The following is a 24819-nucleotide window of genomic DNA, read 5'->3' as shown; positions in this document are numbered from 1 at the left end:
TACACATTTAAAAATGTTAAAGAAATAAACCTTGGTACTGACTTTGACCCCCCCCCCCCCAAAAAAAGTAATAAAAATAAAATAAAAATCGGTATCGACGTTTAAAAATTATAAAATCGGTCGACCTCTTGAGACGCTCTATAAATACATGCCCTGATCTCAACATGTACAGTATCTCACTCAGCACATTAATAACAGACTTTGAGAAGTCTCTTAGTCTCTTACAGAGATTGTATTTCTCACAGTATCCAAATAAGACTTCCAAGGAACCAGCCTAGAATCGATCCATTTTCTTTCTCTCTGCATTGTTGGGAAGGGCCTGTAGGTAAGCATTTCACTGTTAGTCTACACCGGTTGTTCACAACGCATGTGACATAACATTTGACTTGAAATAGTAGATATATATTTTTTTTATTTTATTTATTAGGGAGATGTGTGTGTATATATATATATATATTTTTTTTTTTTTTTTTTTTTTTTCTTCCAAATAAGACAGTTAAATTAGTCAAATTTGCACCTTTTAAAATGGATTGTAGCCAGTGGAGCCTGGCTCATAATGGCTGGAACGGAAGTCATGGAATGGCAAACTCCTGGAAACAATGTTTGATACCATTCCACTCAAGCCATTACCACGAGCCCGTCCGCGCCAATTAAGGTGCCACCAACCTGTGATTATAGCCAACCAGTTGAGTTATAAATTGTGTACATTACATGTTGTACTATAGCTAAAACTGCAGATCAGAAATGAAGAGCAATGTGTGAGACCTTTCTATGAATAGTTAAACACCTGGCAAAATGCAGAACTCCACTACTCTGGGATACACTTTGGCGGATGAAAGGGCCATTACCATACCAAACAAAGATTGAAAACAGTAAGGTGACCTAAAAAAAAAAACAAGCCATGTAACCAGTAGGTAACAAGTGAGAGAAATTCAGAGGCAACATGAATAGGCAATATAAAACAAATCAAGCAAGAGTGATTGAGACGCAGAGGTTGACCCAGTAAAAGAGGGGCAGAAAAGACCAGCAAGTTTGTGTGAGCATTCTGTCAGCTAGATAGCATTTTATAGATGTATGAAATGCTATGTACATCTATCTAGGGAATAACTAATATAATCACTAAACAGAGATATAATTTTAAACAATAAGAAAATCAAGTCATATCACTTGCCCTTTTGAGGCCGCTATTTAGAAGTCTTGGGCAGGTATTGTGCACAAAATGTGTAAATGTTTTTGTTAAATGACATTGCTAATTTCACAAATCCTTCTGCAGTTCATTTATACTTGATTGATCAATAAAACGGTGTGCGTACAACCTGTTCAACTTGGTCTCAGGACTAATCGTATTATTCTGTATGTAAATCTGAGACATCAATTATGTTAAGTTACATTATGAATGGAATAGCAGTCGTACAGTATGATACAAATTAGAGGACCTATAGTATCATACGTGTTACCCGGTCGTACAATAACATACGAATTGGAAGACATAACTTATCTTGGAGGACGTATAGTATTGCACATCTTTATTTGAGACCAGGTTGCTTGTTGCACCATAAAAGGATAATTAACATTGGCAGTTAGGGGAACGAATGACAAAGGTTAGGTGGATTTGGTTACATTTACAATCAGGGTTAGCTAAAATGCTATAGTTGTCCCTTACGTTTCTAAAACATGCAACCTTTGGCTTGCTGGTCTGTCACGGGTTACACCCACCCATCCTCTTTGACCAACCTCCCTACTTTAGTTTGTGTCAAGTAACTAAACCATTAGTAGGTATCATATGTCTTGGAGGTGCTCAGAAATACATTTAGTACATTTCGTATTGCTCTGAGGCCAGGCTGAACTGTCATGTACATAACAGTATACAATCTATAGTTCCACTTCTCAAACATTCAATATTTTCTATTACGATGCATTAACATTGGCAGAGTACAGACAAAATAAATAAAAAACTCAGTCTGGTCAATCCAACGACACACTCTACTCTCTCATTCAAATTGTAGCGTGCAGAGTTGAATTGCATGAGACCGGGCCCCACCACAAGCCATGGCCAGGTAGAGGAAGTCTGTCAAATGTGGCAGAAAACAAAAGTTGGCATATAAAATAAACCTTATTTTGTATCTGTCATCCCAACATGACAAGGATGAACACTGGCAAAAGCCTCAGTGACTGTTCAAACACTGATCTTTAAGAAAGAAGGTATCATGTCAGAGTGCAGAGAGGCCAGTAGCCATCTTGGAAACAGTCACAGCATCATCGCCCCTCATCATCCCAGATATGTATTCTTTGTGTAAGTGTTCCTTTCTGCTGATGAAGCGACAGAAATTCGACCGTAGTGGAGAAGCGGATGGCTTATTAAAACACAAAAACCCAATACAGCAATACCGACCCGGTGCGTCAATCATATCTTGTGATTTTCAATGTCTTGTCTCCTCCCTCTGGCTGGCCAGTGTCATCATCGACTCCAGCTGCCTGTGTGGTGGTTCCCCTCTGCAGCAGTGTGGTGATCTCCTTGGCCCCTGCAGAGCTACAACATGGCTATGCTCTCTGGGGTGCAGTTGAGATGGGTGGATGTGCTGCTTCCTCCAGGGGACTTTAGACCCTTGGCTCCCATGCCCAGCGACATGGCCCCGGCCGTGCCGCCCATCATGACCCCAGAGTGGTGGTGGGTCTGCTGCAGGCCGACCATCATGGTGTCGTTGGTGACCGTGCCAAACTCATAGGTGAAGGTGCCGTAGAAGACAAGGATGTCCACGGTGAAGACCCACTCGCAGATGGCTGCTGCGTGCTGGAGAACAAAGCTCTCGTGGATGAAGAAGATACCACCTGGGGAAAGAGTTAAGGAGACGCAACAGCCCCATCGATGGAGGAAGGCCACATCAATAAATCTATGGGACACATCACCCGCAGAGGGGAGGGGACACCTCACACCAAATCGTAAATTGTATGCAGCAGATGACTCTTTTTGGTCTCTAGTATGGGGGATTGGAATATCTCTTTGTTACAGGGACACCCAAAAACTCTTAACGTCCAAAAGTGAGCACTGGGACAATACATTTCAACATCTGAATGTGGGGAATGATGAGATGGAATATGGGAAATTAATGTCTATCATTAAAAGGTACAAAAGTGATATAACAAAAATTGTGTCTTCTCCTTAGTTTGTAAGTGTAAGGCTCTAACTGCCACCCGTTTTGGGTAAGAAGTAATGCATGTATTTACGTGTTGAAGGTCTTCCTTCGTTTTGTCTCTGTTGGACCCAGGGTAAGGTATTAGGATTACTGTGAGCGTAGGTCCCAAATAAATCCAAGTGTTGTCGCTCCTTGACTCTCCATCTTTTTTAACAAGTGTCATATTGTGTTAGTCTGCTAGGTATCCATTTTCATCGTATTAAGTTTCTAATCAATAACCTATACCGTGTGTGTATATCCTGTGTTATCATTTAGTTAGCAAGTAATCAAATCAATGTGTGTGGTACGGAATGATCACCAAGACTCGGGTTTGTACAGTTTCAAGAAGTCTGCGACGTTCAGAATGAGACTAATATGAAGTAATGATTAATAACAGTTATCGAAAAACAGAAATTGAGTTTGTCGGGAGATGATAACGCTATAAACAACTTCCTCCGTGGTGCTCCAAATTCCTAACGAGTTAATAGTTACACGATCAATTTAATATTGGGTAACAATTAAAACATTGTTATTTGTCGAATCAACGGTCATCCCATTAATTAAAGTCACGACACTATGCAGTGCACTACTTTTGTCCAGAGCCCCATTCATCACAGACCGGAACTAGACGACCGCTTATGCGGTTTCACAGACTAGCCATTGCAAGGTTTCAATAGAGAAGAGAAATTACACATGAACTGTGCTTGATTTAAATTACATGACCCTATGGAGACATGATCAGTCACCTTTTATTAAATGGTGTAATCCATCATGACCAATATCTAATAACCTAACCCCACCACCAATCCCAGCGAGTCAGGAAGGATATTAAGGACAAGTGAGACCAGGGCTCCTGCGGCCAGCGCTACACGGACGTGTGCCATCCAGTAGTCAAGGGCGGTGATGGCCATCCGGTAAGTGAGAACACACTGCAAGCACACGAAGAGCAGACCTGCAGGGAATGCCACGCCCGCGCCAACGTAGTGCAGAGACTTCGCATGGTCAACCTGCTCAGGGAGGGGGGGTAAACAGGTTAATCCATTTTTTAAATTGAGATTGAAAACATACATTTTAATATACAAGTGAAGCTGCTCCGAATACCCAAATTCCATGGACTGTCCCCCTGAACCCGCCCACAAGACAAACTCAAAAACGTCACTCACAACAAAAGGGAGCTAACAAAGAAAATCCCTTTAACAACCAAAACAGAAAGGGATTCAAAAGGGGTTCTGAAAGGCACCTATGTGGGTGTACATTGAAAGTTGGCAAAGCCACTAGTAAGGGGTTATAAAAAAAAATAAGACACCCACCATGGATGTCCACTAGGTTTGCCTCCAAAAAGAAAAACTAAATAAAACGGGATAGGGAGTAAAAAGAATATGGAGCAAAATAAACAACAACAAAAACCAGGAGAAACACCAAAACTCAGGCCTCGTTCAAAATCACACCTCAGTTTACATGAAGTGTAGCTCTCACCAACATCTCTCAAGCTCGCCCGGAGCACAGGGCCAGCCACTACACTTACCTAGATGGCATAGCAGTCAGACGTCTTTTGTCCTCGTCTTGTCCCGTGTATATATATTTACATCTTTCTTCGCATATCTTTTATATATTTTCTTTTCCAAAAACACTCCTGCAACCCGTCTCACCAATTTAAAAAAGTATTAGTCACCTCAAATGTGAAATCCACAATAGAAGCTAGCCAGTTTACTGACTAACGGTTTGTGGTCATCAGCTATCCTTTAACTCGAAAAGCTATCGCCAGTTTTGTACAACGCGACTCACACCAGAACATACCGGACCTATTTTTCTCTCCATATCCCCGGATTTCAACCACAAGTTCTGGACATTTACACATGGATCTCGCAGCTAGCTAGCTAGCTGCTATCTGTGTGACTATTGGCTTACGTCGATCCCGGAGCAAACATCAATTATTCCGGAGCTAGCCAGCTGAAGAGTTCCATCAGCCACTCCTGGGCTACAATCACCTATCCAGACCCGTTTTACTGCGGACGCGGAGCTCCACCGGGCCTTCACGACTGGAATACCGACATTATCTGCCCAAGGGAGTTATCCAACTGGCCCCTCCGTCGCGACGTTACCTGAACGCCCATCTGCGGCCCGCTAATCATTAGCCGTCTTATCGGCTGCTATCTGAATAGGTCTATCGGACTATTTTTCTTGGATCACTATAACTATATCACCAACTGCATTGATCCCATCTTCCACACGGAACCCCACTAATCTACCGACGGAAACTCACGAGGTGGCTAAAAACAGACCTCCATCCTATGCTAGCTTGCTAAAGATGGCCCGGCCAGCTGTCTGAAACGCTGTGAACCCAATCAACCTCACTACTCAACGGACCCTTATGATTACTCGACTAAGCATGCCTCTCCTTAATGTCAATATGCCTTGTCCATTGCTGTTCTGGTTCGTGTTTATTGGCATATTTCACTGTAGAGCCGCTAGCGCTGCTCATTACACCTTATCCAACCTTTCAGTTCCACCACCCACACTTGCGATTACATCACCTGGTTTCAATGATGTTTCTAGAGACAATATCTCTCATCACTCAATACCTAGGTTTACCTCCACTGTATTCACATCCTCCCATACCTTTGTCTGTACATTATACCTTGAAGCTATTTTATCGCCCCCAGAAACCTTCTTTTACTCTGTTCCGGATGTTCTAGACGACCAATTCTCATAGCTTTTAGCCGTACCCTTATCCTACTCTGTTCCTCTGGTGATGTAGAGGTGAATCCAAGCCCTGCAGTGCCTAGCTCCACTCCTATTCCCCAGGCGCCCTCTTTTGATGTTAACATTAGGGAGGAGGCTTCTCTGTTTTTTTTATTCACTGCTTTAGCACACTCTGCCAACCCGGAAGCCAAGGTAGTTTTTCTCAAGCAGAAATTTGCTTCCTGCAACACAAACTCAAAAAAGTTCTGGGACACTGTAAAGTCCATGGAGAATAAGAACACCTCCTCCCAGCTGCCCACTGCACTGAGGATAGGAAACACTGTCACCACCGATTAAATCCACTATAATTGAGAATTTCAATAAGCATTTTTCTACGGCTGGCCATGCTTTCTACCTGGCTACCCCTACCCCGGTCAACAGCACTGCACCCCCCACAGCAACTCGCCCAAGCCTTCCCCATTTCTCCCAAATCCAATCAGCTGATGTTCTGAAAGAGCTGCAAGATCTGGACCCCTACAAATCAGCCGGGCTAGACAATCTGGACCCTCTCTTTCTAAAATATTATCTGCAGAAGTTGTTGCAACCCCTATTACTTGCCTGTTCCTCTTTTGTGTCATCTGAGATTCCCAAAGATTGAAGAGGGGGATGACCGCAGCTGCTTTTCAAAGGGGGGGGGACACTCTTGACCCAAACTGCTACAGACCTATATCTATCCTACCCTGCCTTTCCAAGGTCTTCGAAAGCCAAGTCAACAGATTACCAACCATTTCGAATCCAACCATACCTTCTCCGCTATGCAATCTGGTTTCAGAGCTGGTCATGGGTGCACCTCAGCCACGCTCAAGGTCTTGAACGATATCTTAACCGCCATCGATAAGAAACAATACTGTGCAGCCGTATTCATTGACCTGGCCAAGGCTTTCGACTATGTCAATCACCACATCCTCATCGGCAGACTCGATAGCCTTGGTTTCTCAAATGATTGCCTCGCCTGGTTCACCAACTACTTCTCTGATGGAGTTCAGTGTGTCAAATCGGAGGGCCTGTTGTCCGGCCCTCTGGCAGTCTCTATGGGGGTGCCACAGGGTTCAATTCTTGGGCCGACTCTCCTCTGTATACATCAATGATGTCGCTCTTGCTGCTGGTTAGTCTCTGATCCACCTCTACGCAGACGACACCATTCTGTATACTTCTGGCCCTTCTTTGGACACTTAACAACCCTTGAGACGAGCTTCAATGCCATACATCTCTCCTTCCAATGGCCTCCAATTGCTCTTAAATACAAGTAAAATTAAATGCATGCTCTTCAACCGATCGCTGCCTGCACCTGCACGCCCGTCCAACATCACTACTCTGGACGGTTCTGACTTAGGTATTTGTAGTTGTCCACATATTCTAGGTGCCTGGTTAGCCTGTAAACTCTCCTTCCAGACTCACATCAAACATCTCCAATCCAAAGTTAAATCTAGAATTGGGTTCCTATTTCACAACAAAGCATCATTCACTCATGCTGCCAAACATACCCTTGTAAAGCTGACTATCCTACCGATCCTCGGCGATGTCATTTACAAAATAGCCTCCAATACCCTACTCAATAAATTTGATGCAGTCTACCACAGTGCAATCCGTTTTGTCACCAAAGCCCCATGTACTACCCACCACTGCGACCTGTACTCTCCCGTTTGCTGGCCCTCGCTTCATACTCGTCGCCAAACCCACTGGCTACAAGACCCTGCAAGGTAAAGTCCCCCCTTAGCTCGCTGGTCACCATAGCAGCACCCACTTGTAGCACGCGCTCCAGCAGGTAAATCTCTGGTCACCCCCAAAACCAATTCTTTCTTTGGCCGCCTCTCCTTCCAGTTCTCTGCTGCCAATGACTGGAACTAACTACAAAAAATCTCAAACTGGAAACACTTATCTCCCTCACTATCTTTAAGCACCAGCTGTCAGAGCAGCTCACAGATTACTGCACCTGTACATAGCCCATCTATAATTTAGCCCAAACTACCTCCCCCTACTGTATTTATTTAGCTCCTTTGCATCTCTACCTTGCACATTCTTCTACTGCAAATCTACCATTCCAGTGTTTTACTGGCTATATTGTATTTACTTTGCCACCATGGCCTTTTTTTTTTCTTTGCCTTTACCTCCCTTATCTCACCTCATTTGCTCACATCGTATACAGACTTACTTTTCTACTGTATGTTTGTTTTACGTGTAACTCTGTGTTGTTGTATGTGTCGAACTGCTTTGCTTTATCTTGGCCAGGTCGCAATTGTAAATGAGAAGGTGAAATAAAACAAACTCCTAAATAGCACCTGGGCCAACACAGGTGAAACACCTTCCCACTAATGGGATAGCAACCAGCACAGGTGTAACATACTGACTGATGAGGTGACACCAAGTGCTAACCAGCTATACGTGCTAAAGTCCAATCTTAAAACATAAAAAAAACAAAGCCTGTAACACCCACTTCTACCTACTCACACCGCTTGTTTTTAACCAATAGACAAATAGACAAAACAGGGAATCAGAAGGAGAATATAGCCACCACTTGATAATTGACAAAACTTTAAGTTGCTCTGGTTAGGAGTGTCTGCTGAAAAATGGTGGGGTTTAATTGACATCAAGTCATTGGGATAATATAGTCACAACTGGAGAGGGACTGGTAGCAGAGTTATGGAATCAAGGTGTACTGTATGTCTAGAGAAGAATTGACATGAATCACCTGGAAGTTTCCCACCATGACCAGTCCTACAGCATTGGTGCAGCCAGACAACAGGGCATTGGTGTTAATCCAGCAACCGTGGCTGTGCTCAATCACCTGGGCATAGCGCAGAAGGCACACCATCACCACTGGGGGGAGAGCAAGAGAGATGGGATGAAGAGGAGCACAGACAAAGGAAGCAGAGTGAGTGGTGATAAATAAGACAGAACAGGAAGTAATGGAGAAGGGTCATGGATGATTAAAGGGGGGCAATAATGGAGGAAAGGCCAAATGCATTATTGATTAAAGACCAGAGCCCATTTCAAGCCCTTCTGCACATACTGCTGACTAGTGGCATACACCGACTGCTGACTAGTGGCATACACCGATTTGCTATGTAAATTCATCTAGACAGGCAGACTAGATCAGTTAGGCCTATATAGGAAATTCTTTTAAATATTTGGTTTTGATAAATGTTCACATTATACCTGTGGATTCAGCACCAGTTTCCTGTGTCATGGTGATAATGACTACAGTACTAAAAAGGGGATTATGTGAGGTGATATAATCTCCTTTGGGGGAAAAAAATGTAAAAAATGATAGCAAGTATAGGTATTTAATCACCACCTTCAGATCATTATCACCATGACACAGCAAAAGTATTATCTGTACTGTTTCACAAACAACTAACCTCTCGAATGAGCCAATGATCATATTTGGCCGATATTTCTACTGAGATAATGTTTTTATTATGCCCACCCAGCAGACTGTCGACCAATCGCGTTTATGGTTGTCATGCTGCGGCATGCGGTTGCTAAGCTAATCATCATGCAATCCCTTCTCAAAGTCAGTGTTCATGTCAAAAACATGCCTATTTTCCTTGAAAGTACGTAATGTCACGATTCGAAAGCTATATGATACTACAGATGGCAAGTCATTTTTTCTAGATCAGCTTTAATATTGATGTAAACTATAAATATATCTGCAATGTAATTGTCTGCATAATTTAAAATCCCCCATACACAGTACCAGTTTGGACACTCATATTCAAGAGTTTCTCTTCATTTTTTACATTGTAGAATAGTGAAGATGCCAAAGATATGACACATATATTGAAAGTGTTATACAAATCTAAATATTTTATATTTGAGATTCTTCAAAGTAGTCCCCCCTATGCCCCTAGCTTTGCACACTCTTGGCATTCTCTCAACCAGCTTCATGAGGTAGTCACCTGGAATGCATTTGAATTAACAGGTGTGCCTTGTAAAAGTTAATTTGTGGAATTGCTTTCCTTCTTAATGTGTTTGAGCCAATCAGTTGTGCTGTGACAAGGTAGGGGTGGTATACAGAAGATTTACCAAATAGGGCTAAGACCAAGTTCATATTATGGCAAGAACAGCTCAAATAAGCAAAGAGAAGAAACGACAGTCCATCATTACTTCAAGACATGAAGGTCAGTCAATTCGAAAATTAAGAACTTTGATAGTTTCTTCAAGTGCAGTAGCAAAAACCCTCAAGCGCTATGATGAAACTGGCTCTCATGAAGAACATTACAGGAGAGGAAGACCCAGAGTTACCTCTGCTGCAGAGGATAAGTTCATTAGAGTTACCAGCCTCAGAAATTGCAGCCCAAATAAATGCTTCAGAGTTCAACAGACACATCTCAACATCAACTGTTCAGAGGAGACTGCGTGAATCAGGCCTTCATGGTCAAATTGCTGCAAAGAAACCACTACTAAAGGACACCAATAAGAAGAGACTACTTGGGCCAAGAAATATGAGCAATGGACATTAGACTGGTGGAAATCTGTCCTTTGGTTTGATGAGTCCAAATCTGAGATTTTTGGTTCCAACAGCCGTGTCTTTGAAACGCAGAGTAGGTGAATGGATGATCTCCCCATGTGTGGTTCCCACCGTGAAGCATGGAGGTTAGATAGTGTCACTAGCAAAGCATCCCCACACCATCAGTGATTTATTTAGATTTCAAGTCACACTTAACCAGCATGGCTACCACAGCATTCTGCAGTGATACGCCATCCCTTCTGGTTTGCGCTTAGTGGGACTCTGTTTTTCAACAGGACAATGACACAACACACCTCCAGGTTGTGTAAAGGCTATTTGACCAAGAAGGAGAGTGATGGCGTGCTGCATCAGATAACCTAGCCTCGACAAAATCACTTTTTTGGTTATTACCTGATTTCATAGATCATAGGTCTTCCCTATTATTCTACAATGCAGAAAATAGTAAAACGAGAAAAACCCTTGAATGAGAAGGTGTCCCAAATTTTGACTGGTACTGTATATACACTTTTTTTTGTATAATTTTCTCCTAACCCTACCATCCCTCCCCTAATTGGAGTAAACTAATGGACAACACTTTCTACATACATTTTACAAGTCATTTTTTGTTTTTAATCCCATCCTTCAGCTACCCTCAAATCTAATCTCTGAAGACCATCCAGATGGCAAGTTAATTATCTCACATCTGAGAAAAGATTTGAAATGTTGTACTTCTTGTTGCCGAAATTCTTGCTAATGTTGGGGTTTTGAGCTAGCGCACATTGACATAGCATGGGCAAAGTTTCCCCCATCCTCAAAAGTATATCTGCCGTTCTGAATGTTAGACTCCACTCTGAGGCACATCAATCCGCAGGTTGAACATGGTGAGATTGTAGACGCCTAAATTGATAGCGGTAAAGTCAAACTGCACTAACTAGCTACGTTACAGGCTGATAAGGTCTTTGGTTTTATTGCGTGAAGCTACGTTAGTTAGCTAGCTACCTACCTAGCCAGCCAGCCCATAGAAATCAAATTTTATTTGTCACATACACATGGTTAGCAGATGTTAATGCGAGTGTAGCGAAATGCTTGTGCTTCTAGTTCCGACAATGCAGTGATAACCAACAAGTAATCTAACTAACAATTCCAAAACTACTGTCTTATACACAGTGTGTATAGAGCAACCATTGCATTGTGGATTTTGTAGTAGACTTGAGCTGTTACAGATTATCACAACGATTTTACTACCAACCTTATTATAACGGCAAAATGAAACATTTGTTTGCCCCCCGCAAAAAAGTGTTATTTAACACTAAATTAAAGGAATGAGTGGCTTTGACCTCCAATACATCACTGATGAGTGATACAAAGGGCACAGCTTATTGTCAGTATGAGTGATGACAGAAGAGGGCTGCATCCCAAATGACACCCTATTAATCCCTACATAGTGCACTACTTTTGAACAGAGACCTATGGGCCCAGGTCAAAAATAGTACTCTAAATCGTGAATAGTTTGCCATTTGGGATGGAGAAGAGGCTCTTCTTACCCATGAAGCCTCCGACGTTCCCGATCAGACTGAACAGACAGCTCTCAGGAGGGAAGGAGCCACATTTACTGTACGAGACACAAGAGGGAGGAAACAACATGTCACTCAAAACGCATAAGGAATCCACTCACAAGTTGACTAGGCCTATATTATGACCATGATTCAAATGTTAGGAAAAGGCATGCATGACAAGGTTGTTACTATTTCATCATTTCTCTTCTGGTACGGTTACAAGACTGTAGATGAACGTATTATTCGAGAGCGAGAGAGAAAGAGCGAGACCCTAATTGACAAACAAAAGCAGTCTTCTCATGCTTGGTTGATTTTTAAAAAAAGCTTTGGACTCAATTTGGCATGAGTGTCTGCTATACAAATTGATGGAAAGCAGTGTTGGGTGGAAAACATGGCATTATAACATCCATGTACACAAACAAGTGTGCAGTTAAAATTGGCAATAAACACATCTTCAGGGCCAGGGGGTGAGACAGGGATGTAGCTTGAGCCCCACCCTCTAACACTGAGTGTACAAAACATTAGGAACACCTACCTAACATTGAGTTGCACCCCCTTTTGCCCTCAGAACAGCCTCAATTCATCGCGGCATGGAATACAAGGTGTCGAAAGTGTTCCATAGGGATACGGCCCATGTTGACTCTAGAGGTCGACCGATTAATCGTAATGGCCGAAGAAATAGAGCCGATTAAGTTTTCATAACAATCGGAAATCTGTATTTTTGGACACCGATTTTGCCTATTTTTTTCAGCTCTTCCATTGTACTTCAAGCATTGCCCTGTTTATGACTTCAAGCCTATCAACTCCCGAGATTAGGCTGTTGTGAAATGTGAAATGGCTAGCTAGTTAGTGGGGTGTGCGCTAATAGCGTTTCAAAAGTCACTCGCTCCGAGACTTGGAGTGGTAGTTCCCCTTGCTCTGCATGTGTAACGCTGCTTTGAGGGTGGCTGTTGTCAATGTGTTCCTGGTTCGAGCCCAGGTAGGAGCGAGGAGAGGGACGGAAGCTATACTGTTACACTGGCAATACTAAAGTGCTTATAAGAACATCCAATAGTCAAAAGGTATATGAAATACAAATCGTATAGAGAGAAATAGTCCTATAATAACAACTACAACCTAAAACTTCTTACCTGGGATTATTGAAGACTCATGTGGCACATATTACACTTTTACTTTCTTCTCCAACACTTTGTTTTTGCATTATTTAAACCAAATTGAACATGTTTCATTATTTATTTGAGGCCAAATTTATTTTATTGATGTATTAAGTTAAAATAAGTGTTCATTCAGTATTGTCATGAAATTGTCAAAATCATAATCGGTCGACCTCTAGTTGACTCCATTGCTTCCTACAGTTTTGTCAAGTTGCCTGTGTGTCCTTTGGGTCATGGAACATTCTTGATACACATGGGAAACTATTGAGCGTGAAAAAAAAACCAGCAGCGTTGCAGTTCTTGACACAAACCGGTGCACTTGGCACCTACTACTATACCTCATTCAAAAAGGAACTTAAATCTTTTGTCTTGCTCATTCACCATCTAAATGGCGCACATACACAACCCATGTCTCAATACTTAAAAATCTTTATTTAACCCATCTCCTCCCATTCATCTACACCAGAGGCTCCTCACAGAAGAAAAGGGGAGGACCATCCTCCTCAGTGAATTTCAGAAACATTTTAGTGATTTATTTTGAACTAAATATATAGTCATGTCACTAAATAATTCATTTAAAAAAAACTGTTTCGTAATGTACGTCTTCGTAACCTCAACAGCACTCTGTAGGGTAGCACCATGGTGTAGCCGGAGGATAGCTAGTTTCCATCCTCTGGGTACATTGACTTACAGTTGAAGTCGGAGGTTTACATACACCTTAGCCAAATACATTTAAACTTTCACAATTCCTGACATTTAATCCTAGTCAAAATTCCCTGTCTTAGGTCAGTTAGGATCACCACTTTATTTTAAGAATGTGAAATGTCAGTATAATAGTAGAGAGAGATTTATTTCAGCTTGTACTTCTTTCATCACATTCCCAGTGGGTCAGAAATTTACATACACAATTAGTATTTGGTAGCATTGCCTTTAAAATTGTTGAACTTGGGTCAAACGTGTCAAGTAGCCTTCCACAAGCTTCCCACAATAAGTTGGGTGAATTTTGGCCCATTCCTCCTGACAGAGCTGGTGTAACAGTCAGGTTTGTAGGCCTCCTTGCTCCCACATGCTTTTTCAGTTCTGCCCACAAATTTTCTATGGGATTGAAGTCAGGGCTTTGTGATGGCCACTCCAATACCTTGACATTGTTGTCCTTAAGCCATTTTGCCACAACTTTGGAGGTATGCTTGGGGTCATTGTTCATTTGCAAGACCCATTTGCGACCAAGTTTTAACTTGATGTCTTGAGATATTGCTTCAATATATCCACGTAATTTATTCTTTGTGATGCCATCTATTTTGTGAAGTGCACCAGTCCCTCCTGCAGCAAAGCACACCCACAACATGATGCTGCCACTTTCATGCTTCATGGTTGGGATGGTATTCTTCAGCTTGCAAGCCTCCCCCTTTTTCCTCCAAACATAACAATGGTCATTATGGCCAAATAGTTCTATTTTTGTTTCATCAGACCAAAGGACATTTCTCCAAAAAGTACAATCTTTGTCCCCATGTAGAGCTGCAAACCGTAGTCTGGCTTTTTTATGGCGGTTTTGGAGCAGTGGCTTCTTCCTTGCTGAGAGGCCTTTCAGGTTATGTCAATATAGGACTCGTTTTACTGTGGATATAGATACTTTCGTAACTGTTTCCTTCAGCATCTTCACAAGGTTCTTTGCTGTTGTTCTGGGATTGATTTGCACTTTTCACACCAAATACGTTCATCACTAGGATACAGAACGAGTCTCCTTCCTGAGTGGTATGACGGCTGCGTGGTCTCATGGTGTTTATACTTGCGTACTATTGTTTGTACAGATGAATGTGGTACCTTCAGGCGTTTGGAAACTGCTCCCAAGGAAGAACCAGACTTGGAGGTCTACAAATTTTTTCTGAGGTCTTGCCTGATTTCATTTTCCCATGATGTCAAGCAAAGAGGCAATGAGTTTGAAGGTAGACCTTGAAATACATCCACAGGAGACTTGAAATTGTGCTCTGGTGCATCCTGTTCACATTGATCATCCTTGAGATGTTTCGAGAACTTGTGGTAATAGAGTCCACCTGTGGTAAATTCAATTGATTGGACATGATTTGGATAGGCACACACCTGTCTATATAAAAAGGTCCCACAATTGACAATGCATGTCAGAACAAAAACCAATCCACGAGGTCAAAGGAATTGTCCATAGCGCTAAGAGACAGGATTGTTTGAGGCACAGATCTTTTTGAGAAGAATTGAAGGTCCCCAAGAATAAATCATTAAATGGATAAGTTTGAAACCAGCAAGACTCTCCCTAGAGCTGGCCACTCAGCCAAACTGAGCAATCAGGGGAGAAAGGCCTTGGGGAGGTGACCAAGAACCCGATGGTCACTGACAGAGCTCCAGAGTTCCTCTATAGAGAGGGGAGAACCTTCCAGAAGTACAACCATCTCTGTAGCACTCCACCATTTTATGGTAGAGCAGCCAGACTGAAGCCACTCCTCAGTAAAAGGCACATGACAGCCCCCTTTGGAGTTTGCCAAAAGGAACCTAAAGACTCAGACCATGACAACCTAGATTCACTGGTCTGATGAAACCAAGATTGAACTCTTTGGCCTGAATGCCAAACGTCACATCTGGAGGAAACCTGACACCATCCCTACAGTGAAGCATGATGATGGCAGCATCATGCCGTGGGGATGTTTTTCAGCGGCAGGGACTGGGAGATTAGTCAGGATCGAGGGAAAGTACAGAGATCCTTGATGAAAACCTGCTCCAAAGTGCTCAGGACCTCAGACTGGGTCAAAGGTTCACCTTTCAACAGGACAACGACCCAAAGCACACAGCCAAGACAATGCAGGAGTGGCTTCAGGACAAATCTCTGAATGTCCTTGAGTGGCCCAGACAGAACATCTCTGAAGAGACCTGAAAACAGTTGTGCAGTGACACTCCCATCCAACCTGACAGAGGTTGAGCGGACCTGCAGAGAAGAATGGGAGAAACTCCAAATAAAAGTGTGCCAAGCTTGTAGTGTCATACCCAAGAAAACTCGAGGCTGTAATCGCTGCCAAAGGTGCTTCAACAAAATACTGAGTAAAGAGTCTGAATACTTATATATTAAATAAAAAACATCACATATCTTAGAACCAGTTTTTGCTTCTTCATTATGGGGTAGTGTGTGTAGATTGAGAGGGGAAACGATTTAATCCATTTTAGAATAAGACTAACCTAACAAAATGGGTCTAAATACTTTCCGAATGCACTGTATATCAATGAATTGTCGAAAACACTAGAACAGCCTTACCCTACTGCAGCCTTACCCTACTGGACCTGGAAATCAAATGTCTGTCTGCAGAATATCTGGTGTGTCGGTCCCTAACCAAGAAGGGCCTACAGCAGCACCTAAGCTTCTGCACAGATTCTGGCCCTGACAGTAAATCTCAGGAAGACAAAAATAATGGTGTACCAAAAAAGGTCCAGTAGCCAGGACAACAATTTTCAGTGGTATTGTTAACAAGCACACCCACATAAAGAAAATGAAAAACCGGTTCAGCCTCTGGTTTGACCGTGATCTTGCAGAGGTACTCCACCTCAAGAATTGCATTTAGCGAAAGGCTTGGCATACGCATACCCAGGCTGACTGGCAATCGTTCAGGGAAATGAGTAATAAGTGCACTCAGGCTATACAGAAGGCAAAAGTTGGTGACTTAAAGGAGAAGGTCTCTCTCTGTGGGTCTAACCCCAATAAGTTCTGGTAAACGGTTAAAAACCAGGAGAATAAGCCATGCTCCTCACAGCTGCCCATGTCCCTTAACGTAGATGTGGTTGTTACTAACAAGAAGCACATGGCTGAGCTCTTTAATAATCACCACGTCATTAAGTCAGGATTCCTATTTGACTCAGCCATGCCTCCTTGCCCGTCCAACATTTCCTCATCGCCCACCCCTTCTAATTCGACTAGACCCGATGCTTCTCCCTTTTTTCCCCCCTTCCCCGCTACAAAGTTTCTCCCTGCAGATGGTCACTGAGTCCGAAGTGCTAAAGGAGCTCCTTTAACTTGACCCCCCCAAAAAAACATCTGGGTCAGATGGTTTAGACCCTTCTTTAAGGTTGCTGCCCCTATCATTGCTAAGACTGTCTCTCCTTTCTGGGGAGGTTCCCATTGCTTGGAAGGCAACCATGGTTCATCCTATATTTAAAAAAGGGGGAGATCAAGCTGATCCTAACTGTTATAGGCTTATTTCTATATTGCCCTGTTTATCAGACTGGCTTTCTTGATGTCTACAGTTCTCTGGTATGCAATCTAGTTTCCGCTCAGGTTATGGATGTGTCACTGCAACCTTAAAGGTCCTCAATTATGTCACCATTGCCCTTGATTCTAAGCAATGTTATGCTGCTATTTTTATTGACTTGGCCAAAGCTTTTGATGTCTCTGAGGGGTCTTTGGCCTGGTTTGCTAACTACTGCTCTCAAAGAGTGCAGTGCATAAAGTCAGAACATCTGCTGTCTCAGCCACTGCCTGTCACCAAGGGTGTACCCCAAGGCTCAATCCTAGGCCCCACGCTCTTCTCAATTTACATAAACAACATAGCTCAGGCAGTAGGAAGTTCTCTCATCCATTTATATGCAGATGACAGTCATACTCAGCTGGCCCCTCCCCGGATTTTGTGTTAAACGCTCTACGACAAAGCTTTTAGCGTCCAACAAGCTTTCTCTGCCCTTTACCTATATTTTGGATGTGTTATGTGGTTTGGTAAGAACAATGTCCCTCTTCCCACAGGTGTTATTACTACCTCTAAGGGTTTAGAGCTTGAGATCGTCAACTCATACAAGTACTTGGGAGGATGGCGAGATGGTACACTGTTCTTCTCGCAGCACATATTAAAGCTGCAGGCTAAAGTTAAAATCTGGACTTGGTTTCCTCTATCATAACTGCTTCTCTTTCACCCCAGCTGTTAAACTAACCCTGATAAAGATGACCATCCTACCCATACTAGAATACAGAGACGTAATGTATAGATCGGCAAGTAAGGGTGCTCTCGAGCGGCTAGATGTTCTTTAACTTTAGGCCATCTGATTTGCCTCCAATGCTCCTTATAGGACACATCACTCTCTATATGCCCTCTATGGTTGTGAGGTTGTGGTCCACTCTCCAACAAATAATTCACAAAATGGCACCAACACCCAATTGAGACTACAAAAATATAATTTGTGTACAACGCAAACAATGTATACAGAGCAGAATTAGGACTTCACCCACTAGTTAACAAAATCCAGAAAATATATCTTTAATTCTACAACCATCTAAAAGGAAGCGATGCTCACACATCCTATGACAAAGCCATCACCTACAGAGAGATGAACCTAGAGAAGAGTCCCCTCAGCCAACTGGTTCTGGGGCTCTGTTTAAAAACACAGACAGACCCCACAAAGCTCCAGGACAACAACACAATTAGACCCAACGGAATTATAAGAATGCAAAAAGAAAACTATGACCAACTGGAAATAACCAAAGAAACAGAGCTAACTAATGCTATTTGGCTCTAAACAGAATACACAGTACCTGACAACTGACTGACAAAATAGAAATATTGACTATGTACAGACTCAAGTGAGCATAGCCTTGCTATTGAGAGAAGCCGCCATTGCCCGTCTTCTCTACAGAGCCAGGTCTGCCTCTGTGCCCACAAAATGAGGTGGACACTGAGCTGCACTTCCTAACCTCCTACCAAATGCATAACCACATTAGAGATACATACAGTGGGGCAAAAAAGTATTTAGTCAGCCACCAATTGTGCAAGTTCTCCCACTTAAAAAGATGAGGCCTGTAATTTATCATAGGTACACATCAACAATGACAGACAAAATTAGAAGAAAAAAATCCAGAAAAATCACATTGTAGGATTTTCTATTTATTTATTTGCAAATTATGGTGGAAAATAAGTATTTGGTCACCTACAAACAAGCAAGATTTCTGGCTCTCAAAGACCTGTAACTTCTTCTTTAAGAGGCTCCTCTGTCCTCCACTTGTTACCTGTATTAATGGCACCTGTTTGAACTTGTTATCAGTATAAAAGACACCTGTCCACAACCTCAAACAGTCACACTCCAAACTCCACTATGGCCAAGACCAAAGAGCTGTCAAAGGACACCAGAAACAAAATTGTAGACCTGCACCAGGCTGTGAAGACTGAATCTGCAATAGGTAAGCAGCTTGGTTTGAGGAAATCAACTGTGGGAGCAATTATTAGGAAATGGAAGACATACAAGACCACTGATAATCTCCCTCGATCTGGGGCTCCACGCAAGATCTCACCCCGTGAGGTCAAAATTATCACAAGAACAGTAACACACTACGCCACCAGGCACTAAAATCCTGCAGTGCCAGACGTGTCCCCCTGCTTAAGCCAGTACATGTCCAGACCCGTCTGAAGTTTGCTAGAGAGCATTTGGATGATCCAGAAGAAGATTGGGAGAATGTCATATGGTCAGATGAAACCAAAATATAACTTTTGGTAAAAACTCAACTCGTCGTGTTTGGAGGACAAAGAATGCTGAGTTGCATCCAAAGAACACCATACCTACTGTGAAGCATGGGGGTGCTTTGGGGCTGTTTTTCTGCAAAGGGACCAGGACGACTGATCCGTGTAAAGGAAAGAATGAATGGGGCCATGTATCGTGAGATTTTGAGTGAAAACCTCCATCAGCAAGGGCATTGAAGATGAAACGTGGCTGGGTCTTTCAGCATGACAATGATCCCAAACACACCGCCCAGGCAACGAAGAAGTGGCTTCGTAAGAAGGACTTCAAGGTCCTGGAGTGGCCTAGCCAGTCTCCAGATCTCAACCCCATAGAAAATCTTTGGAGGGAGTTGAAAGTCTGTGTTGCCCAGCAACAGCCTCAAAACATCACTGCTCTAGAAGAGATATGCATGGAGGAATGGTCCAAAATACCAGCAACAGTGTGTGAAAACCTTGTGAAGACTTACATAAAAGGTTTGACCGCTGTCATTGCCAACAAAGGGTATATAACAAAGTATTGAGATAAACTTTTGTTATTGACCAAATACTTATTTCCCACCATAATTTGTAAATACATTCATTAAAAATCCTACAATGCGATTTCCTGGATTTCTTTCCTCTCATTGTCTGTCATAGTTGAAGTGTACCGATGATGAAAATTACAGGCCTCTCATCTTTTGAAGTGGGAGAACTTGCACAATTGGTGGCTGACTAAATACTTTTTTGCCCCACTATATTTCCCACAGACTCAAAGAAATTGAAAACATTGATCAACTCCCATACCGGTTAGATGATGAACAAACCAGCTCCGTGCGTGTGCAGGTTGAGTTTGTCTATCCCCACCAGGCGCAATCAGGACACGCAGGTTGAAATGTCAAAATTAACTCTGAACCAACTATTAATTTGGGGTCAAAAAACAAATTAAACATTCATGGACATTTAGCTAGCTAGCTAATTTGTCCTGGGATAAAAATATTGGCTAGTTATTTTACCTGAAATGTACAGTCTTTTCTAGATCGTTGTAGAATATCTGCCTATTTTGAGTCACAACATTGTGTGTTTATACTCTGACAATGAATCCACAGATTAAAAGGGGAAACCTAGTTAGTTTAGGTTGGCAACCAACTTTAAGATGTACTACTGCAACCAACCGGACTGGTGTGGACCTTGTTCATCTTTCAATCACCCACATGTATATGCTCCTAAAAACCAATGAGGAGATGGGAGATGCAGGACTTGCAGTGCATCAAGTGTCTATTTTAGCGCCTAGCCACGCTAACACTCATTGATGCGCACATGCAGTTTTGATGAAATGATTGAACACGTGTACATTATTTTGCAATGCTCACACACAAAACGCAGCAGGTGTGGTCAGCATGAAAGGTGAGAGAGAGAGCAAGCGAACAAAGGAATGTGAGACCTGATGAGGGGGATGTCCTGTATGGTGCAGCACGTCTTAGGGAAGCCTGGCCTGGCCATCTCCTCTGTACATGTCACATTGTAGGACCTGCACACAAGACACACCATTTTGGGATGGAATTAGCCCTTTGTTCAGTCAAGCAGATGATATACTGTAGTATCAAGTCAATGTAGGCTATAAATCCAAAGACAAAACGGGGTCTTCTTTACTCCCATAAATGTTTATATGAAACTCACTGAAGGGTCACTCACCAGTTCTCCACAGGACAAACGTGATGATTCATCACAGCCATGGCGTAGCTGTGGGGGAAAACAAACACATCAATGACTTAAAATCACAACATTATGGACTGGATATATATTAAGCCTAGTCCTGGACTAAAAATGTAGATTCTCCATTAAGCATGCTTTTTAAAATCCAGAACTGGGCTTAATCAGTGTCCAAGAAACTAGATATCAATGTTTCTCTGTCAATCACTTTGTAGTACACCCTTAGTAAGGAAAACAAATGTAACTGGAGCCTAGTATTTGAGAACTCACACTATCCATATTCCTGTGATGGAGAAGGCAGAGAGGCTGACAGGCAAGACGATCCAGGCAGTCATTGGACTGGCAGTGTGCTGTCTTTGTTCAAAGCATGAGGGAGAGGAGGGCTTCAGGCTGGACAAGGCAGACAATGAGGGGACAAGGTGGGGACACTAACAGGCAGGGAGGACAGACATGGGGGGGGCATGAAAGGAAGACAGGGGGATGGCACACTGCTTGTGTTATGACGCTCAATGCCTGCAGCTATCTTTACCACAGAGCAGGGAGTGAGAGAGTTGAACAAAAGGCCAAATGTGAGCAGAGAAGAAGAGGGGCAGGGGAGAAAGAACAATTAGGCATAGTATTTGTAGTTTATTTTTCAGTAGGGTGACTTCACTTTCTTTAGTTGCCTGAAAAAAAATGTCAGACATCAGGAAGTCTAAAATCAGGTATCCTAGGTCTAGGAAAATCACACCACAATGACATTTAAAAGTGTATTAATTTAGCAGACACTCTTATTCAGAGCAACTTAAAGGAGCATTTAAGGTTAAGTGCCTTGCTCAAGAACACAACAGATTTTTCACCTAGTCGGCTCAGGGATTCAAACCAGCGACCTTTCAATTACTGGCCCAACACTCTGTCAAAATCACCCTTTGTCAGTATAACCTACAGACGAAAACAAAATCTGATTGTCATTGCTATACTAAAATTAGTGTGTTGACTGACATTATAAGCAGTGTCATTTTGCAGTTTAGGCCTGTACAGTTTCAACCTTCTCTCAGACTCACAGGGATTAGAATGAACGAATTATGATCACACCGTATCTAAAAACAAGCTCTTGGTTTTCCATGATCACATTAGAAAACAGACTAAGACTTAGGTTAAAGGGGTAGTTTAGTTCTCAAGTAGTACTGAAATACAGTATATTTTATACAATGTGGGGGGCAGTAGAGATACTGAGAGCTCATCTCAGTGACAAATGAGAGGCCATTGTTTCCTGATACATTTACACAGGGAAGAGAGAGATAATGTAGAGAGAATATTTCCTGTCTAGGATTGATCAATTTCCCCATTTAGCTGGATCTCTTCTCAAGTCTCACAATTATCAACCCCCACTGTTACTGAAGCATCAGACTTGGCTAGGGCAGGGGTCCCTCTCTATCGTGCTAGGCTAATTCATTTGAGGTCCAACTGCAGCAAGCAACAATTATTGGGTTTTCTAGCTGACTGATGTTGAAATTGAGTAGCTATGATACATTGTTGCACTGTGGCTGGCATGGATGATCAGATAATCATTGTCAGAACACCGGCTGTTAGCCAGCTATCAAGCCAACCTTAGCTAACCGCTAGCTAGCTAGCTAATTAAAGCTAGTCTCAAATGATTGACAGTACACCCTGCAAGTGTGACAGGTAAACTAGCCACCTACAGTAGGATCAAATGCATTACCTAGCTACCAACAGTAGTTAATGCATTTGATCCGATTAACGTTTGATCCGATTAACTTGTTTCGCTAACCAACGTCAGTCCATACGCAAACGAACGTAAGCTAACTAGTCAACACTGCTACTAGCTAACAAGTTAAAGCGGGGGTTGTGTACCGGTAACGCTGGGTAAAGTGTGTTCACTGACAAGACAGCTGGTTCATGCTGGCTAAATAATTATTATCCCCTTTCTCCAAAGCAAGTAGCTAGCTGGCGGACTGGACAATTGAACAAAATAGAGGGGTTCGTTTTGGCTAGTTTTGACCCCGCATACAAGTTAAACGTCCACAACAGTAGCACATATAATGAAACCACTATGTACATACCCCAGATCCCACTATTCCCTCCACGAACCTCAACATTGGTTTCCCTTTAAAACGGGCCCCTCCACTCAATCGTGCGTGCCACTCGTCTGCCTCTTCTTCTTCTGTGGGTTTTATGGCAGACTACTACCTAAAAAGTTGTATTGCCGCCACCAACTGGACGGGTTGAAATCAAAACAGGGTAAAAAAAGAAGATCCATATGTGATTGTGAAACTAACTTAATTCCAAAATAAAAAATAGTACATTGACAAAACAAACTCCCACTTCTTCCTTCTTTCAATTCTCCATGTCTACCTTCTCGGGCTTGAGGACCTGAAGGTGGTACAGTTTGTGACAATATTCCATGTAAAAGATCAATCTTTCAGCCCCAGTAACCACTCCGCCACTTCCACAATGATTTCTATCTTCCTGGTTCTTCTCTCCACCTTGGCAGAGCCATTTATCACTCTAGCTATAAAGGTCAAAAGTCCACCTTCCTAACCATTAAAAATGTCAGGATCCTGCAGCCTGCAGTGAAGGCCTATCAAATCAAATCAAACCCATTTTTATTGTTCACATACACATGGTTAGCAGATGTTATTGCGAGTGTAGCGAAATGCTTATGCTTCTAGATCCGACAGTGTAGCAGTATCTAACAGGTCAAATCTAACAATTCCACAACAAACCTAATATCTACAAATTCCTCAACAAAACCTAATACACACAATCTATTAAAGGAATGGGATAAGAATATATAAGTATAAAATATATGGATGAGCAGTGACAGAGAGGCTAAGATGCAATAGATAGTAAAGAATAGATAGTGAAGGATGCAGTATACATTAAATACATATGAGATGAGTAATGCGAGATATGTAAACATTCTTAAAGTGGCATTATTAAAGTGACTAGTGTACCATTTACGGCTGTTTAACAATCTGATGACCTTGAGATAGAATCTGTTTTTCAATCTCTCTGTCCCAGCTTTGATGCACCTGTACTGACCTCGCATTCTGTGGATGGAAGCGGGGTGAACAGGCAGTGGCTCGGGTGGTTATTGTCCTTGATGATCTTTTTGGCCTTCCTGTGACATCGGGTGTTGTAGGTGTCCTGGAGGGCAGGTAGTTTGCCCCCGGTGATGCGTTGTGCAGATTGCACCATCCTCTAGAGAGCCTTGTGGTTGTGGGTGGTGCAATTGCTGTACCAGGCGGTGATACAACCCAACACAATGTGCTCAATTGTGAACCTGTAAAAGTTAGTGAAGGTTTTCGGTGACAAGCCACATTTTTTCAGCCTCCTGAGGTTGAAGAGGCGCTGTTGCGCCTTCTTCACCACACTGTCTGTGTGCGTGGACCATTTCAGTTTGTCTGTGATATAAACACAGACAAACTTAAAATCCAACACCATGGACTTTTCAAGTGCACCATTCAAACCCTCAACCCGTTTAACAGCTGCTCTGGATAGCCCTGACTTTGGCCACCTCATTCTCTTTCACCCTTGTGGGACATTCGAAAGAAGTGGCTT

At 42.5% G+C, this 24819-nt stretch overlaps 1 protein-coding gene across 4 annotated transcripts; it reads right to left on the bottom strand.

Annotated features, from left to right (window-relative positions):
* Window positions 1–1511: 1511 nt before the first annotated feature.
* On the bottom strand, window positions 1512–23502 carry LOC118358487 (transmembrane protein 150A-like). Of its 4 annotated transcripts, none has more exons than XM_035736375.2 (8): window positions 23347–23502; window positions 21526–21778; window positions 21238–21285; window positions 20987–21073; window positions 11910–11977; window positions 8605–8732; window positions 4003–4180; window positions 1512–2829 (listed from the first exon to the last, which is right to left on the bottom strand). In XM_035736375.2, exons 2-8 carry the CDS (start codon window positions 21588–21590, stop codon window positions 2531–2533), a joined length of 873 nt encoding a protein of 290 aa, XP_035592268.1. In that variant the 5' UTR covers window positions 21591–21778; window positions 23347–23502; the 3' UTR covers window positions 1512–2530. The 4 variants fall into 4 exon arrangements, with proteins under 4 accessions (XP_035592268.1, XP_035592270.1, XP_035592267.1 ...); XM_035736377.2 differs by having other exon boundaries at window positions 21526–21774; window positions 23347–23479; XM_035736374.2 differs by having other exon boundaries at window positions 23319–23461.
* Window positions 23503–24819: the final 1317 nt, after the last annotated feature.

The sequence above is a fragment of the Oncorhynchus keta genome, chromosome 25, assembly GCF_023373465.1.
Source record: "Oncorhynchus keta strain PuntledgeMale-10-30-2019 chromosome 25, Oket_V2, whole genome shotgun sequence".
Classification (NCBI taxonomy): domain Eukaryota; kingdom Metazoa; phylum Chordata; class Actinopteri; order Salmoniformes; family Salmonidae; genus Oncorhynchus; species Oncorhynchus keta.
The sequence above is the reverse complement of the archived record's forward strand: the minus strand, read 5'-3'. Positions and strand labels throughout refer to the sequence as shown.

Excerpts from the sequence above, each read along its gene's own strand:
- LOC118358487 (XM_035736375.2), bottom strand. The coding sequence starts at position 21,590 with ATGACTGCCTGGATCGTCTTGCCTGTCAGCCTCTCTGCCTTCTCCATC. Across the intron at positions 21,074-21,237 it reads GTTTGTCCTGTGGAGAACTG|GTCCTACAATGTGACATGTA; the intron begins GTGAGTGACCCT and ends TCTTGTGTGCAG. Across the intron at positions 11,978-20,986 it reads CAGGACATCCCCCTCATCAG|TAAATGTGGCTCCTTCCCTC; the intron begins GTCTCACATTCC and ends TGTCTCGTACAG.